This window comes from Oncorhynchus mykiss, chromosome 12, assembly GCF_013265735.2.
Source record: "Oncorhynchus mykiss isolate Arlee chromosome 12, USDA_OmykA_1.1, whole genome shotgun sequence".
Classification (NCBI taxonomy): Eukaryota; Metazoa; Chordata; class Actinopteri; order Salmoniformes; family Salmonidae; genus Oncorhynchus; species Oncorhynchus mykiss.
In genome coordinates, this window is record NC_048576.1 from 17,630,698 (window position 1) to 17,645,292 (window position 14,595).

Below are 14,595 nucleotides of genomic sequence, written 5' to 3' on the forward strand. Positions count from 1 at the left end.
GAATACAATATAAAGAATTGACTAAACATGGTTGAAATGGTGGACTAATACCCATCTGATGGAAAGATAAAAGGGAAGTGAGTTATCAGGCTAACAGTCATCCTGCTATGTAGAAGTCTGTAGGTTTATTAAGTGCTTTGTGTGTTGTGCAGGTCTGTGGCCAGAGGAGTGGTATGAGGGAGTGTGTGAGATCGCCACCAAGTCTCCCCTCCTCACCTTCCCCAGTGGAGAACCTCTACGCTCTGAACTACAGTACAACTCTGCCCTGAAGAATGACACCGTCACAGCGGTACAGTACACATGCATGCCCACACAACACACGTGTGTACAGACATACACACACACACACACAACTGATGTTCTTTGGGTGGGTGGTTGTGTTTTCAGGCGGAGCTGAATGACCTGAGGAGCACCATTATAAACCTGCTAGATCCTCCTCCTGAGGTGTCTGCTCTCATCAACAAACTAGACTTCGCCATGTCTACCTACCTACTGTCTGTCTACAGGCTGGAGTACATGAGGTAAGGAAAAGGAAACCACGTAGGACTATTGAGATGCACCCCTGCTAGACTAGGGCTCTCCAACCCTGTTCCTGGACAGCTACTGTGCTGCAGGTTTTCACTCCAACCCTGTTCCTGGAGTGCCACTGTGCTGCAGGTTTTCACTCCAACCCTGTTCTTGGAGAGCTACTGTGCTGCAGGTTTTCACTCCAACCCTGTTCTTGGAGAGCTGCTGTGCTGCAGGTTTTCACTCCAACCCTGTTCCTGGAGAGCTACTGTGCTGCAGGTTTTTGCTCCAACCCTGTTCCTGGAGAGCTACTGTGCTGCAGGTTTTCACTCCAACCCTGTTCCTGGAGAGCTACTGTGCTGCAGGTTTTTGCTCCAAACCCAGTTGTAACTAACCTAATTCAACTTATTTAGGTGTACTAGTGTAGGGTTTGAGCTAAACCCTACAGGACATTAGCTCTCCGGGAACGGTCTGGTCTGGAGTGTAGCAGTTGGAGAGGCCTGGTCTGGAGTGTAGCAGTTGGAGAGGCCTGGTCTGGAGTGTAGCAGTTGGAGAGGCCTGGTCTGGAGTGTAGCAGGTAGAGACGCCTGGTCTGGAGTGTAGCAGGTGGAGAGGCCTGGTCTGGAGTGTAGCAGGTGGAGAGGCCTGGTCTGGAGTGTAGCAGTTGGAGAGGCCTGGTCTGGAGTGTAGCAGTTGGAGAGGCCTGGTCTGGAGTGTAGCAGTTGAGGTTAGTTAGTTAGTTAAATCTCCTAGTCATTCATATCGTGCCTCCTTGCCAATTCATTTCTCCTCTCTTCTCTCACCAGGATGCTGCGCGTTCTGGACTCTGACCGTTTCTCTTCTCTCACCAGGATGCTGCGCGTTCTGGACTCTGACCGTTTCTCTTCTCTCACCAGGATGCTGCGCGCTCTGGTCTCTGACCGTTTCTCTTCTCTCACCAGGATGCTGCGCGCTCTGGACTCTGACCGTTTCTCTTCTCTCACCAGGATGCTGCGCGCTCTGGACTCTGACCGTTTCTCTTCTCTCACCAGGATGCTGCGCGCTCTGGACTCTGACCGTTTCTCTTCTCTCACCAGGATGCTGCGCGCTCTGGACTCTGACCGTTTCTCTTCTCTCACCAGGATGCTGCGTGCTCTGGACTCTGACCGTTTCTCTTCTCTCACCAGGATGCTGCGCGCTCTGGACTCTGACCGTTTCCAGGTGATGTTCCGCTACTTTGAGGACAGAGCCATCCAGAAGGACAAGTCTGGTGAGCTGCATTACACACGTGGTAGACAGGTGCTGTGTGCATATTTCATGCGGTAGACAGTGAGAGAATGTCTCTTTTTGTCTGTGTGCAGGTATGATGCAGTGTGTGATAGCGGTGGGGGACAAGGTGTTTGAGGTCTTCCTACACATGATGGCTGAGAAGGTAAAGGTCATCGGTCAAAACAGAGAAACTGGGTCTCTAGGAGAAGTCGAGAGCAAACTACCTTCTGTGGAGCGTGTCCTCTACAATGATTGGCTGCCTGAGTGCTGTCTCTGTTTCTCTCCCCAGCCGAAGACTAAAGCCCATGAGGAGGAGTTGGAGCGCCACGCTCAGTTCCTATTGGTCAACTTCAACCACGTCCACAAGAGGATCCGTAGGGTGGCCGACAAATACCTGTCAGGTCTGGCCGAAACGTTCCCTCACCTACTGTGGAGTGGCCGTGTACTGAAGACGATGCTGGACATCCTGCAGACTCTCTCCCTTTCCCTCAGTGCAGTACGGACACTCACACACTTTCTTTGTCATAACCACCTGCTATTGTTATTCTCTGTGGTCCCTGAAAGGGGTTGTGTTCTGATGTGTCGTGCTCCTACCTTGTTATTGTTATTCTCTGTGGTCCCTGAAAGGGGTTATTAGACAACGTATTGTGTTCTGATGTGTCGTGCTCCTACCTTGTTTGCAGGACATCCATAAGGACCAGCCTTACTATGACATCCCAGACACCCCCTACAGGATCACTGTGCCAGACACATACGAGGCCAGAGAGGTAGGAATGTGTGTGTGATATGTGTGTGTGTTTTCTAAATAATGGTCTATGTTTCTCTGTGGTTGTAGAGCATAGTGAAGGACTTTGCTGCTCGCTGCGGGGAGATCCTGAAGGAGGCCATGAAGTGGGCCCCCTCTGTCACCAAGTCACACCTACAGGTGAGAGACACACACGCCGCATTTCGTAAAGGAAAAGCATAGACGGATTGGTTGTTTAGCACCACAACCGATGCGTGTGCAACTATTGGGCAAAACAGACAGGGTTGGCTTGGATTGTTGACAACTTTATTTCCTCCATGTTTATTAAAAACATAAATATATTTGCACAATGAGCACTTGTCTCTCAAACGTCGTTACAGTTGTTGGTTAGCGAGCGAATTTTAGCCATATTAGCATTGACATGAGATCAGTTAAAACACCTCAAGACATGGCAGCAGCTTGTCATTGTTATTCTCTCCATTAGGAATCACAGCAACTCACGGACTTCTGCCTCATTGAAGCGTGCGCATCGTTTTCGTGACGTTGTCAGCTAACCCATCTTTATGACAACTTGTTGCAGTTGTTCTGCCAAATCATTATTCAAGTACGCAACTAACTTCTTCTTTTTTTTTACATATTTAAAAAAAATATATATATATTTTTACCCCTTTTTCTCCCCAATTTCGTGGTATCCAATTGCTACTATCTTGTCTCATTGCTACAACTCCCGTACGGGATCGGGAGAGACGAAGGCTGAATGTCATGCGTCCTCCGATTCACAACCCAACCAGCCGTACCGCTTCTTAACACAGCGCGCATCCAACCCGGAAGCCAGCCGCACCAATGTGTCGGAGGCTACACCGTGCACCTGGCAACCTTGGCTAGCGCGCACTGCGCCCGGCCCGCCACAGGAGTCGTTGGTGCTTACTTAATGAGACAAGGAGATCCCTACCGACCAATCCCTCCCTAAACCGGACGACGCTAGGCCAATTGTGCGTCACCCCACGGACCTCCCGGTCGCGGCCGGTTACGACAGAGCCTGGGCGCGAACCCAGGGACTCTGATGGCACAGCTGGTGCAGTACAGCGCCCTTAACCACTGCGCCACCCGGGAGGCCCTAACAAGAGCTTCTTGATTGCCTTTCAGATGAATCTTCTCCTATCCCCTGTTTTATATGTTTTCTCCCTGTTCTCCAGGAGTACCTAAACAAGCATCAGAACTGGGTGTCCGGTCTGTCCCAGCACACTGGCCTGGCCATGGCTACAGAGAGCATCCTGCACTTCGCTGGCTACAACAGACAGAGCACTACACTAGGGGTGAGGAGACACACACACACACACACACACACACACAATTACACACACAATTACACACACATACTAACCAAGTTCCGTCATCCGCTCTAGATCACCCAGCTGACAGAAAGGCCAGCCTGTGTGAAGAAGGACTACTCCAACTTCATGGCTTCACTCAACCTGAGAAACCGCTATGCCGGAGAGGTACAGAGAGACACTGCTACAGGTCTAGACAGGACTCCCGCTATGCCGGAGAGGTACAGAGAGACACTGCTACAGATCTAGACAGGACTCCCACTATGCCGGAGAGACACTGCTACAGGTCTAGACAGGACTCCCGCTATGCCGGAGAGGTACAGAGAGACTGCTACAGATCTAGACAGGACTCCCACTATGCCAGAGAGACACTGCTACAGATCTAGACAGGACTCCCGCTATGCCGTAGAGGTACAGAGAGACACTGCTACAGGTCTAGACAGGACTCCCGCTATGCCGGAGAGGTACAGAGAGACACTGCTACAGATCTAGACAGGACTCCCGCTATGCCGGAGAGGTACAGAGAGACACTGCTACAGGTCTAGACAGGACTCCCGCTATGCCGGAGAGGTACAGAGAGACACTGCTACAGATCTAGACAGGACTCCTGCTATGCCGTAGAGGTACAGAGAGACACTGCTACAGGTCTAGACAGGACTCCCGCTATGCCGGAGAGGTACAGAGAGACACTGCTACAGGTCTAGACAGGACTCCCGCTATGTCGGAGAGACACTGCTACAGGTCTAGACAGGACTCCCGCTATGTCGGAGAGACACTGCTACAGGTCTAGACAGGACTCCCGCTATGCCAGAGAGACACTGCTACAGGTCTAGACAGGACTCCCGCTATGCCGGAGAGGTACAGAGAGACACTGCTACAGGTCTAGACAGGACTCCCGCTATGCCGGAGAGGTACAGAGAGACACTGCTACAGGTCTAGACAGGACTCCCGCTATGCCGGAGAGACACTGCTACAGGTCTAGACAGGACTCCCACTATGCCGGAGAGGTACAGAGAGACACTGCTACAGGTCTAGACAGGACTCCCGCTATGCCGGAGAGGTACAGAGAGACACTGCTACAGATCTAGACAGGACTCCCGCTATGCCGGAGAGACACTGCTACAGGTCTAGGCAGGACTCCCGCTATGCCGGAGAGACACTGCTACAGGTCTAGACAGGACTCCCGCTATGCCGGAGAGGTACAGAGAGACACTGCTACAGGTCTAGACAGGACTCCCGCTATGCCGTAGAGGTACAGAGAGACACTGCTACAGGTCTAGACAGGACTCCCGCTATGCCGGAGAGGTACAGAGAGACACTGCTACAGATCTAGACAGGACTCCCGCTATGCCGGAGAGGTACAGAGAGACACTGCTACAGGTCTAGACAGGACTCCCGCTATGCCGGAGAGGTACAGAGAGACACTGCTACAGATCTAGACAGGACTCCCGCTATGCCGTAGAGGTACAGAGAGACACTGCTACAGATCTAGACAGGACTCCTGCTATGCCGTAGAGGTACAGAGAGACACTGCTACAGGTCTAGACAGGACTCCCGCTATGTCGGAGAGACACTGCTACAGGTCTAGACAGGACTCCCGCTATGTCGGAGAGACACTGCTACAGGTCTAGACAGGACTCCCGCTATGCCAGAGAGACACTGCTACAGGTCTAGACAGGACTCCCGCTATGCCGGAGAGGTACAGAGAGACACTGCTACAGGTCTAGACAGGACTCCCGCTATGCCGGAGAGACACTGCTACAGGTCTAGACAGGACTCCCACTATGCCGGAGAGGTACAGAGAGACACTGCTACAGGTCTAGACAGGACTCCCGCTATGCCGGAGAGGTACAGAGAGACACTGCTACAGGTCTAGACAGGACTCCCGCTATGCCGGAGAGGTACAGAGAGACACTGCTACAGGTCTAGACAGGACTCCCACTATGCCAGAGAGACACTGCTACAGGTCTAGACAGGACTCCCACTATGCCGGAGAGGTATAGAGAGACACTGCTACAGGTCTAGACAGGACTCCCACTATGCCGGAGAGGTATAGAGAGACACTGCTACAGGTCTAGACAGGACTCCCACTATGCCGGAGAGGTATAGAGAGACACTGCTACAGGTCTAGACAGGACTCCCACTATGCCGGAGAGGTACAGAGAGACACTGCTACAGATCTAGACAGGACTCCCACTATGCCAGAGAGACACTGCTACAGGTCTAGACAGGACTCCCGCTATGCCAGAGAGACACTGCTACAGGTCTAGACAGGACTCCCACTATGCCAGAGAGACACTGCTACAGGTCTAGACAGGACTCCCGCTATGCCAGAGAGACACTGCTACAGGTCTAGACAGGACTCCCACTATGCCAGAGAGACACTGCTACAGGTCTAGACAGGACTCCCACTATGCCGGAGAGGTACAGAGAGACACTGCTACAGGTCTAGACAGGACTCCCACTATGCCGGAGAGGTACAGAGAGACACTGCTACAGGTCTAGACAGGACTCCCGCTATGCCGGAGAGACACTGCTACAGGTCTAGGCAGGACTCCCGCTATGCCGGAGAGACACTGCTACAGGTCTAGACAGGACTCCCGCTATGCCGGAGAGGTACAGAGAGACACTGCTACAGGTCTAGACAGGACTCCCGCTATGCCGTAGAGGTACAGAGAGACACTGCTACAGGTCTAGACAGGACTCCCGCTATGCCGGAGAGGTACAGAGAGACACTGCTACAGATCTAGACAGGACTCCCGCTATGCCGGAGAGGTACAGAGAGACACTGCTACAGGTCTAGACAGGACTCCCGCTATGCCGGAGAGGTACAGAGAGACACTGCTACAGATCTAGACAGGACTCCCGCTATGCCGTAGAGGTACAGAGAGACACTGCTACAGATCTAGACAGGACTCCCGCTATGCCGGAGAGGTACAGAGAGACACTGCTACAGGTCTAGACAGGACTCCCGCTATGTCGGAGAGACACTGCTACAGGTCTAGACAGGACTCCCGCTATGTCGGAGAGACACTGCTACAGGTCTAGATAGGACTCCCGCTATGCCGGAGAGGTACAGAGAGACACTGCTACAGGTCTAGACAGGACTCCCGCTATGCCGGAGAGACACTGCTACAGGTCTAGACAGGACTCCCACTATGCCGGAGAGGTACAGAGAGACACTGCTACAGGTCTAGACAGGACTCCCGCTATGCCGGAGAGGTACAGAGAGACACTGCTACAGGTCTAGACAGGACTCCCGCTATGCCGGAGAGGTACAGAGAGACACTGCTACAGATCTAGACAGGACTCCCGCTATGCCGGAGAGGTACAGAGAGACACTGCTACAGGTCTAAACAGGACTCCCGCTATGCCGGAGAGGTACAGAGAGACACTGCTACAGGTCTAGACAGGACTCCCACTATGCCAGAGAGACACTGCTACAGGTCTAGACAGGACTCCCACTATGCCGGAGAGGTATAGAGAGACACTGCTACAGGTCTAGACAGGACTCCCACTATGCCGGAGAGGTATAGAGAGACACTGCTACAGGTCTAGACAGGACTCCCACTATGCCAGAGAGACACTGCTACAGGTCTAGACAGGACTCCCGCTATGCCAGAGAGACACTGCTACAGGTCTAGACAGGACTCCCACTATGCCAGAGAGACACTGCTACAGGTCTAGACAGGACTCCCGCTATGCCAGAGAGACACTGCTACAGGTCTAGACAGGACTCCCACTATGCCAGAGAGACACTGCTACAGGTCTAGACAGGACTCCCACTATGCCGGAGAGGTACAGAGAGACACTGCTACAGGTCTAGACAGGACTCCCACTATGCCAGAGAGAAACTGCTACAGGTCTAGACAGGACTCCCACTATGCCAGAGAGACACTGCTACAGGTCTAGACAGGACTCCCACTATGCCGGAGAGGTACAGAGAGACACTGCTACAGGTCTAGACAGGACTCCCACTATGCCGGAGAGGTACAGAGAGACACTGCTACAGGTCTAGACAGGACTCCCACTATGCCGGAGAGGTACAGAGAGACACTGCTACAGGTCTAGACAGGACTCCCACTATGCCAGAGAGACACTGCTACAGGTCTAGACAGGACTCCCACTATGCCAGAGAGACACTGCTACAGATCTAGACAGGACTCTCACTATGCCAGAGAGACACTGCTACAGATCTAGACAGGACTCCCACTATGCCAGAGAGACACTGCTACAGGTCTAGACAGGACTCCCACTATGCCGGAGAGGTACAGAGAGACACTGCTACAGGTCTAGACAGGACTCCCACTATGCCAGAGAGACACTGCTACAGGTCTAGACAGGACTCCCACTATGCCGGAGAGGTACAGAGAGACACTGCTACAGGTCTAGACAGGACTCCCACTATGCCGGAGAGACACTGCTACAGGTCTAGACAGGACTCTCACTATGCCAGAGAGACACTGCTACAGGTCTAGACAGGACTCCCGCTATGCTGGAGAGGTACAGAGAGACACTGCTACAGGTCTAGACAGGACTCCCACTATGCCAGAGAGACACTGCTACAGATCTAGACAGGACTCTCACTATGCCAGAGAGACACTGCTACAGATCTAGACAGGACTCCCACTATGCCAGAGAGACACTGCTACAGGTCTAGACAGGACTCCCGCTATGCTGGAGAGGTACAGAGAGACACTGCTACAGGTCTAGACAGGACTCCCACTATGCCGGAGAGACACTGCTACAGGTCTAGACAGGACTCCCACTATGCCGGAGAGACACTGCTACAGATCTAGACAGGACTCCCACTATGCCAGAGAGGTACAGAGAGACACTGCTACAGGTCTAGACAGGACTCCCACTATGCCAGAGAGACACTGCTACAGGTCTAGACAGGACTCCCACTATGCCAGAGAGACACTGCTACAGATCTAGACAGGACTCCCGCTATGCCGGAGAGACACTGCTACAGATCTAGACAGGACTCCCACTATGCCAGAGAGGTACAGAGAGACACTGCTACAGATCTAGACAGGACTCCCACTATGCCGGAGAGGTACAGAGAGACACTGCTACAGGTCTAGACAGGACTCCCACTATGCCAGAGAGACACTGCTACAGGTCTAGACAGGACTCCCACTATGCCAGAGAGACACTGCTACAGGTCTAGACAGGACTCCCACTATGCCGGAGAGGTACAGAGAGACACTGCTACAGATCTAGACACTACTCCCACTATGCCAGAGAGGTACAGAGAGACACTGCTACAGGTCTAGACAGGACTCCCACTATGCCAGAGAGACACTGCTACAGGTCTAGACAGGACTCCCACTATGCCGGAGAGGTACAGAGAGACACTGCTACAGATCTAGACACTACTCCCACTATGCCAGAGAGGTACAGAGAGACACTGCTACAGGTCTAGACAGGACTCCCACTATGCCAGAGAGACACTGCTACAGGTCTAGACAGGACTCCCACTATGCCAGAGAGACACTGCTACAGGTCTAGACAGGACTCCCACTATGCCGGAGAGGTACAGAGAGACACTGCTACAGATCTAGACACTACTCCCACTATGCCAGAGAGGTACAGAGAGACACTGCTACAGGTCTAGACAGGACTCCCACTATGCCAGAGAGACACTGCTACAGGTCTAGACAGGACTCCCACTATGCCGGAGAGACACTGCTACAGGTCTAGACAGGACTCCCACTATGCCAGAGAGACATTGCTACAGGTCTAGACAGGACTCCCGCTATGCCAGAGAGACACTGCTACAGGTCTAGACAGGACTCCCACTATGCCAGAGAGACACTGCTACAGGTCTAGACAGGACTCCCACTATGCCGGAGAGACACTGCTACAGATCTAGACAGGACTCCCACTATGCCAGAGAGACACTGCTACAGGTCTAGACAGGACTCCCACTATGCCAGAGAGACACTGCTACAGATCTAGACAGGACTCCCACTATGCCAGAGAGACACTGCTACAGATCTAGACAGGACTCCCACTATGCCGGAGAGGTACAGAGAGACACTGCTACAGATCTAGACAGGACTCCCACTATGCCAGAGAGACTGCTACAGATCTAGACAGGACTCCCACTATGCCAGAGAGACACTGCTACAGATCTAGACAGGACTCCCACTATGCCGGAGAGACACTGCTACAGATCTAGACAGGACTCCCACTATGCCGGAGAGACACTGCTACAGGTCTAGACAGGACTCCCACTATGCCGGAGAGACACTGCTACAGATCTAGACAGGACTCCCACTATGCCAGAGAGACACTGCTACAGGTCTAGACAGGACTCCCACTATGCCGGAGAGGTACAGAGAGACACTGCTACAGGTCTAGACAGGACTCCCACTATGCCGGAGAGGTACAGAGAGACACTGCTACAGATCTAGACAGGACTCCCACTATGCCAGAGAGACACTGCTACAGGTCTAGACAGGACTCCCACTATGCCAGAGAGACACTGCTACAGATCTAGACAGGACTCCCACTATGCCAGAGAGACACTGCTACAGATCTAGACTCTACTCACTTCTCCTTTATACACTTTATCATAGTTCTCCTCCTTATTCAACAGAACAATATTGTGTGTGTGTGTGTGTGTTCGTGTTCCCTCCCTCCCTCCAGGTGGCAGGTATGATCCATTTCAGTAAGGCAGTGCGTAGCCAGTCAGACCTGTCCAGGCTGATGGTCGGACAGACAACAGAGGCTCTAGATGCCCAGAACCCTGAGTCCTTCACTGAGAACATGTTCAAACTGGCAGCACTGCTCATCAGCACTAAAGGTGTGTGTGTGTGTGTGTTGAAAAGTGAAGACTTTGATATGGAATGAATGTACCAAATAGCCCGTTGTTGGGATGCATCATAAGTATTCATTCCCCGTTTAGATTTTGTTCCGTTATAAAGTGGGATTGAAATACATTTAATAGATGTTTTTTGTTATTGATCTACACAAAATACTCCATAATGTCAAAGGGAAAATAAAATTCTACACTATTGTTTTGATACAAATGAAATAACTGAAATCTGTAGTTGTTGCATAAGTATTAACCCCTTTGTTTAGGCAAGCCTAAATTAGTTCTGAACAAAATCTTCTCTGTGTTGTAGCTCTGTACCTGTCCTACTGAAGTCTTCCCTTTGCTGTGGCCCTTAAACCTGTTCTACTGAAATCTTCTCTGTGTTGTAGCTCTGTACCTGTCCTACTGATGTCTTCTCTGTGTTGTAGCTCTGTACCTGTCCTACTGAAGTCTTCCCTGTGCTGTGGCCCTTAAACCTGTTCTACTGAAGTCTTCCCTGTGCTGTAGCCCTTAAACCTGTTCTACTGAAATCTTCTCTGTGTTGTAGCTCTGTACCTGTCCTACTGATGTCTTCTCTGTGTTGTAGCTCTGTACCTGTCCTACTGAAGTCTTCCCTGTGCTGTGGCCCTTAAACCTGTTCTACTGAAATCTTCGCTGTGTTGTAGCTCTGTACCTGTCCTACTGAAGTCTTCCCTGTGCTGTAGCCCTTAAACCTGTTCTACTGAAATCTTCTCTGTGTTGTAGCTCTGTACCTGTCCTACTGATGTCTTCTCTGTGTTGTAGCTCTGTACCTGTCCTACTGAAGTCTTCCCTGTGCTGTGGCCCTTAAACCTGTTCTACTGAAATCTTCTCTGTGTTGTAGCTCTGTACCTGTCCTACTGAAGTCTTCCCTGTGCTGTAGCCCTTAAACCTGTTCTACTGAAATCTTCTCTGTGTTGTAGCTCTGTACCTGTCCTACTGATGTCTTCTCTGTGTTGTAGCTCTGTACCTGTCCTACTGAAGTCTTCCCTGTGCTGTGGCCCTTAAACCTGTTCTACTGAAATCTTCTCTGTGTTGTAGCTCTGTACCTGTCCTACTGAAGTCTTCCCTGTGCTGTAGCCCTTAAACCTGTTCTACTGAAATCTTCTCTGTGTTGTAGCTCTGTACCTGTCCTACTGAAGTCTTCCCTGTGCTGTAGCCCTTAAACCTGTTCTACTGAAATCTTCTCTGTGTTGTAGCTCTGTACCTGTCCTACTGATGTCTTCTCTGTGTTGTAGCTCTGTACCTGTCCTACTGAAGTCTTCTGTGTTCTCTCTGGGCGGGGGGGGGGGTGTAGAATGTGATCCTCAGCTGCTGCACCACCTGTGTTGGTCTCCTCTGAAGATGTTTACAGAACACGGCATGGAGACGGCTATCGCCTGCTGGGAGTGGCTGCTGGCTGCTCGCACAGGAGTAGAGGTCCCGGTAAGTATCTGGAGACATCCTATTGCTTCAGTTCAAGTACCGGCATTCAAACCCACACTAACATGGGCATCTTTCTCGCTCTCCCCCACCCCCCTCTCTGCAGTTCATGCGTGAGATGGCGGGGGCGTGGCAGATGACAGTGGAGCTGAAGATGGGCTTGTTCTCTGATGCTCAGGTGGAGGCTGATCCCCTAGCAGCCTCGGAGGAGAGTCAGCCTGTCCCTTGCCCCCCCGCCGTCACACCTCACTGCATTTGGATAGAGGTGTGTGTGTGTGTCCTGTCTGGCAGCTTTAGTTCATTTTTTACATTTGGGTTAAAACACTAGAGTAAGAGGACTTTACCGCATAAACGGCTTTGTGCTTTCTCTCCCTTGCAATTCAAGGACATCTCTCCCCCCTCTCTCTCCTCCCCCCTCTCTCTCCTCTCTCCTCTCTCTCCCCCCTCTCTCCTCTCTCTCTCTCCTCTCTCTCTCTCCCCTCTCTCTCCTCTCTCCCTCCTCTCTCTCTCTCCTCTGTCCTCTCTCTCCCCCCTCTCTCTCCTCTCTCTCTCTCTCTCCTCTCTCTCCTCTCTCTCTCCCCTCTCCCCTCTCTCTCTCTCCCCCCTCTCTCCCCTCTCTCTCCCCCCTCTCTCCCCTCTCTCTCCCCCCTCTCTCCTCTCTCTCTCCCCCCTCCTCTCTCTCCCCCCTCCTCTCTCTCCCCCTCTCTCTCTCCTCTCTCCCCCCCTCTCTCTGTATCCTCTCTCTCTGTGTCCTCTCTCCCCCCTCTCTTCTCTGTCCTCTGTCTCTCTCTCCCCCCCTCCAGTTCTTGGTCCAGAGGTTTGAGATAGCTAAGTATTCCAGTGAAGACCAGGTGGAGATATTCGGCAGCCTATTACAACGCTCGCTCTCCCTCAACGTGGGCGGAGCTAAGAGCAACCTCAACCGCCACGTAGCCGCCATCGGACCCCGCTTCAGGTCCTCTCTCACACACACACTAGATCCAGTTTCTGATTCAGAACAAATGAGCCACTCATTGATGCAATCATTGTGTGTGTGTGTGTGTAGGCTCCTTACTCTGGGTCTAGCACTGCTCCATTCTGACGTAGTCACCAACGCCACCATCAGGAATGTCCTCCGAGAGAAGATCTACTCCACCGCCTTCGACTACTTCAGGTACGCACACACACACACACACACACACACACACACACACACACACACACACACACACAGTTCTACTCCACAGTCCAACTCACTACTAACGTGGGACATAACTTTCCCTCTCTAAATCGGCATCTTTTAAATCATTTTATCCTCCCCCCTCTAGTGCCCCCCCTAAGTTCCCTACCCAGGGGGACAAGCGTCTGCGTGAGGACATCAGCTTCATGATCCGTTTCTACGCCAGCATCCTGTCAGACAAGAAGTACCTGGCGGCGTGCCAGCTGGTCCCTCCCGGTGAGCTAGGCGCCGTGCCCACCCCCAGCACCTTCTCTGCCGGGATATTCGGATCGTTAATTGTGTCCAGCACTTCTCCGATATCGATGCTAAGAAAGCCTACAGCGGTGGGCCTGGCTGGTTTAACAACCGCACTGCAAGACTACAGGAGGACGTTTTTACACAGGTCAAATCTGATGCCTGAACAGGCTCTCTTTACGCTGCTGATGGATCGATGCATCTGCGTAGTCTGTAGAATCTCTCTTTCTCCTTTTTTCCCCCCGCCTCGCTCGCTCTGTGTGTGTGTGTGGGGCTCTCTCGCTCGCTCTGTGTGTGTGTGGGGCTCTCTCGCTCGCTCTGTGTGTGTGGGGCTCTCTCGCTCGCTCTGTGTGTGTGGGGCTCTCTCGCTTGCTCTGTGTGTGTGGGGCTCTCTCGCTCGCTCTGTGTGTGTGGGGCTCTCTCGCTCGCTCTGTGTGTGTGGGGCTCTCTCGCTCGCTCTGTGTGTGTGGGGCTCTCTCGCTCGCTCTGTGTGTGTGGGGCTCTCTCGCTCGCTCTGTGTGTGTGGGGCTCTCTCGCTCGCTCTGTGTGTGTGGGGCTCTCTCGCTCGCTCTGTGTGTGGGGCTCTCTCGCTCGCTCTGTGTGTGTGGGGCTCTCTCGCTCGCTCTGTGTGTGTGGGGCTCTCTCGCTCGCTCTGTGTGTGTGGGGCTCTCTCGCTCGCTCTGTGTGTGTGGGGCTCTCTCGCTCGCTCTGTGTGTGTGGGGCTCTCTCGCTCGCTCTGTGTGTGTGGGGCTCTCTCGCTCGCTCTGTGTGTGTGGGGCTCTCTCGCTCGCTCTGTGTGTGTGGGGCTCTCTCGCTCGCTCTGTGTGTGTGGGGCTCTCTCGCTCGCTCTGTGTGTGTGGGGCTCTCTCGCTCGCTCTGTGTGTGTGGGGCTCTCTCGCTCGCTCTGTGTGTGTGGGGCTCTCTCGCTCGCTGTGTGTGTGTGGGGCTCTCTCGCTCGCTGTGTGTGTGTGTGGGGCTCTCTCGCTCGCTGTGTGTGTGTGTGGGGCTCTCTCGCTCGCTCTGTGTGTGTGTGGGGCTCTCTCGC

At 52.8% G+C, this 14,595-nt stretch overlaps 1 protein-coding gene across 4 annotated transcripts in view; it reads left to right on the plus strand.

Annotated features, from left to right (window-relative positions):
• LOC110537098 (phosphatidylinositol 4-kinase alpha) overlaps nucleotides 1-14,595 on the plus strand; it is a 45,429-nt gene that overhangs the window by 12,448 nt on the left and 18,386 nt on the right. For 3 of the 4 annotated variants that reach the window (XM_036937090.1, XM_036937088.1, XM_036937091.1), the window contains 15 exons: nucleotides 153-289; nucleotides 388-521; nucleotides 1,629-1,756; nucleotides 1,848-1,918; nucleotides 2,045-2,251; nucleotides 2,439-2,522; nucleotides 2,591-2,680; nucleotides 3,697-3,816; nucleotides 3,907-3,999; nucleotides 10,489-10,645; nucleotides 11,973-12,100; nucleotides 12,204-12,362; nucleotides 12,901-13,052; nucleotides 13,143-13,250; nucleotides 13,405-13,532. In XM_036937090.1, the coding sequence (XP_036792985.1) occupies nucleotides 153-289; nucleotides 388-521; nucleotides 1,629-1,756; nucleotides 1,848-1,918; nucleotides 2,045-2,251; nucleotides 2,439-2,522; nucleotides 2,591-2,680; nucleotides 3,697-3,816; nucleotides 3,907-3,999; nucleotides 10,489-10,645; nucleotides 11,973-12,100; nucleotides 12,204-12,362; nucleotides 12,901-13,052; nucleotides 13,143-13,250; nucleotides 13,405-13,532 (1,896 nt within the window). The remainder of the gene's footprint in view (nucleotides 1-152; nucleotides 290-387; nucleotides 522-1,628; nucleotides 1,757-1,847; nucleotides 1,919-2,044; nucleotides 2,252-2,438; nucleotides 2,523-2,590; nucleotides 2,681-3,696; nucleotides 3,817-3,906; nucleotides 4,000-10,488; nucleotides 10,646-11,972; nucleotides 12,101-12,203; nucleotides 12,363-12,900; nucleotides 13,053-13,142; nucleotides 13,251-13,404; nucleotides 13,533-14,595) is intronic. The other variant, XM_036937089.1, reaches the window with a different exon arrangement.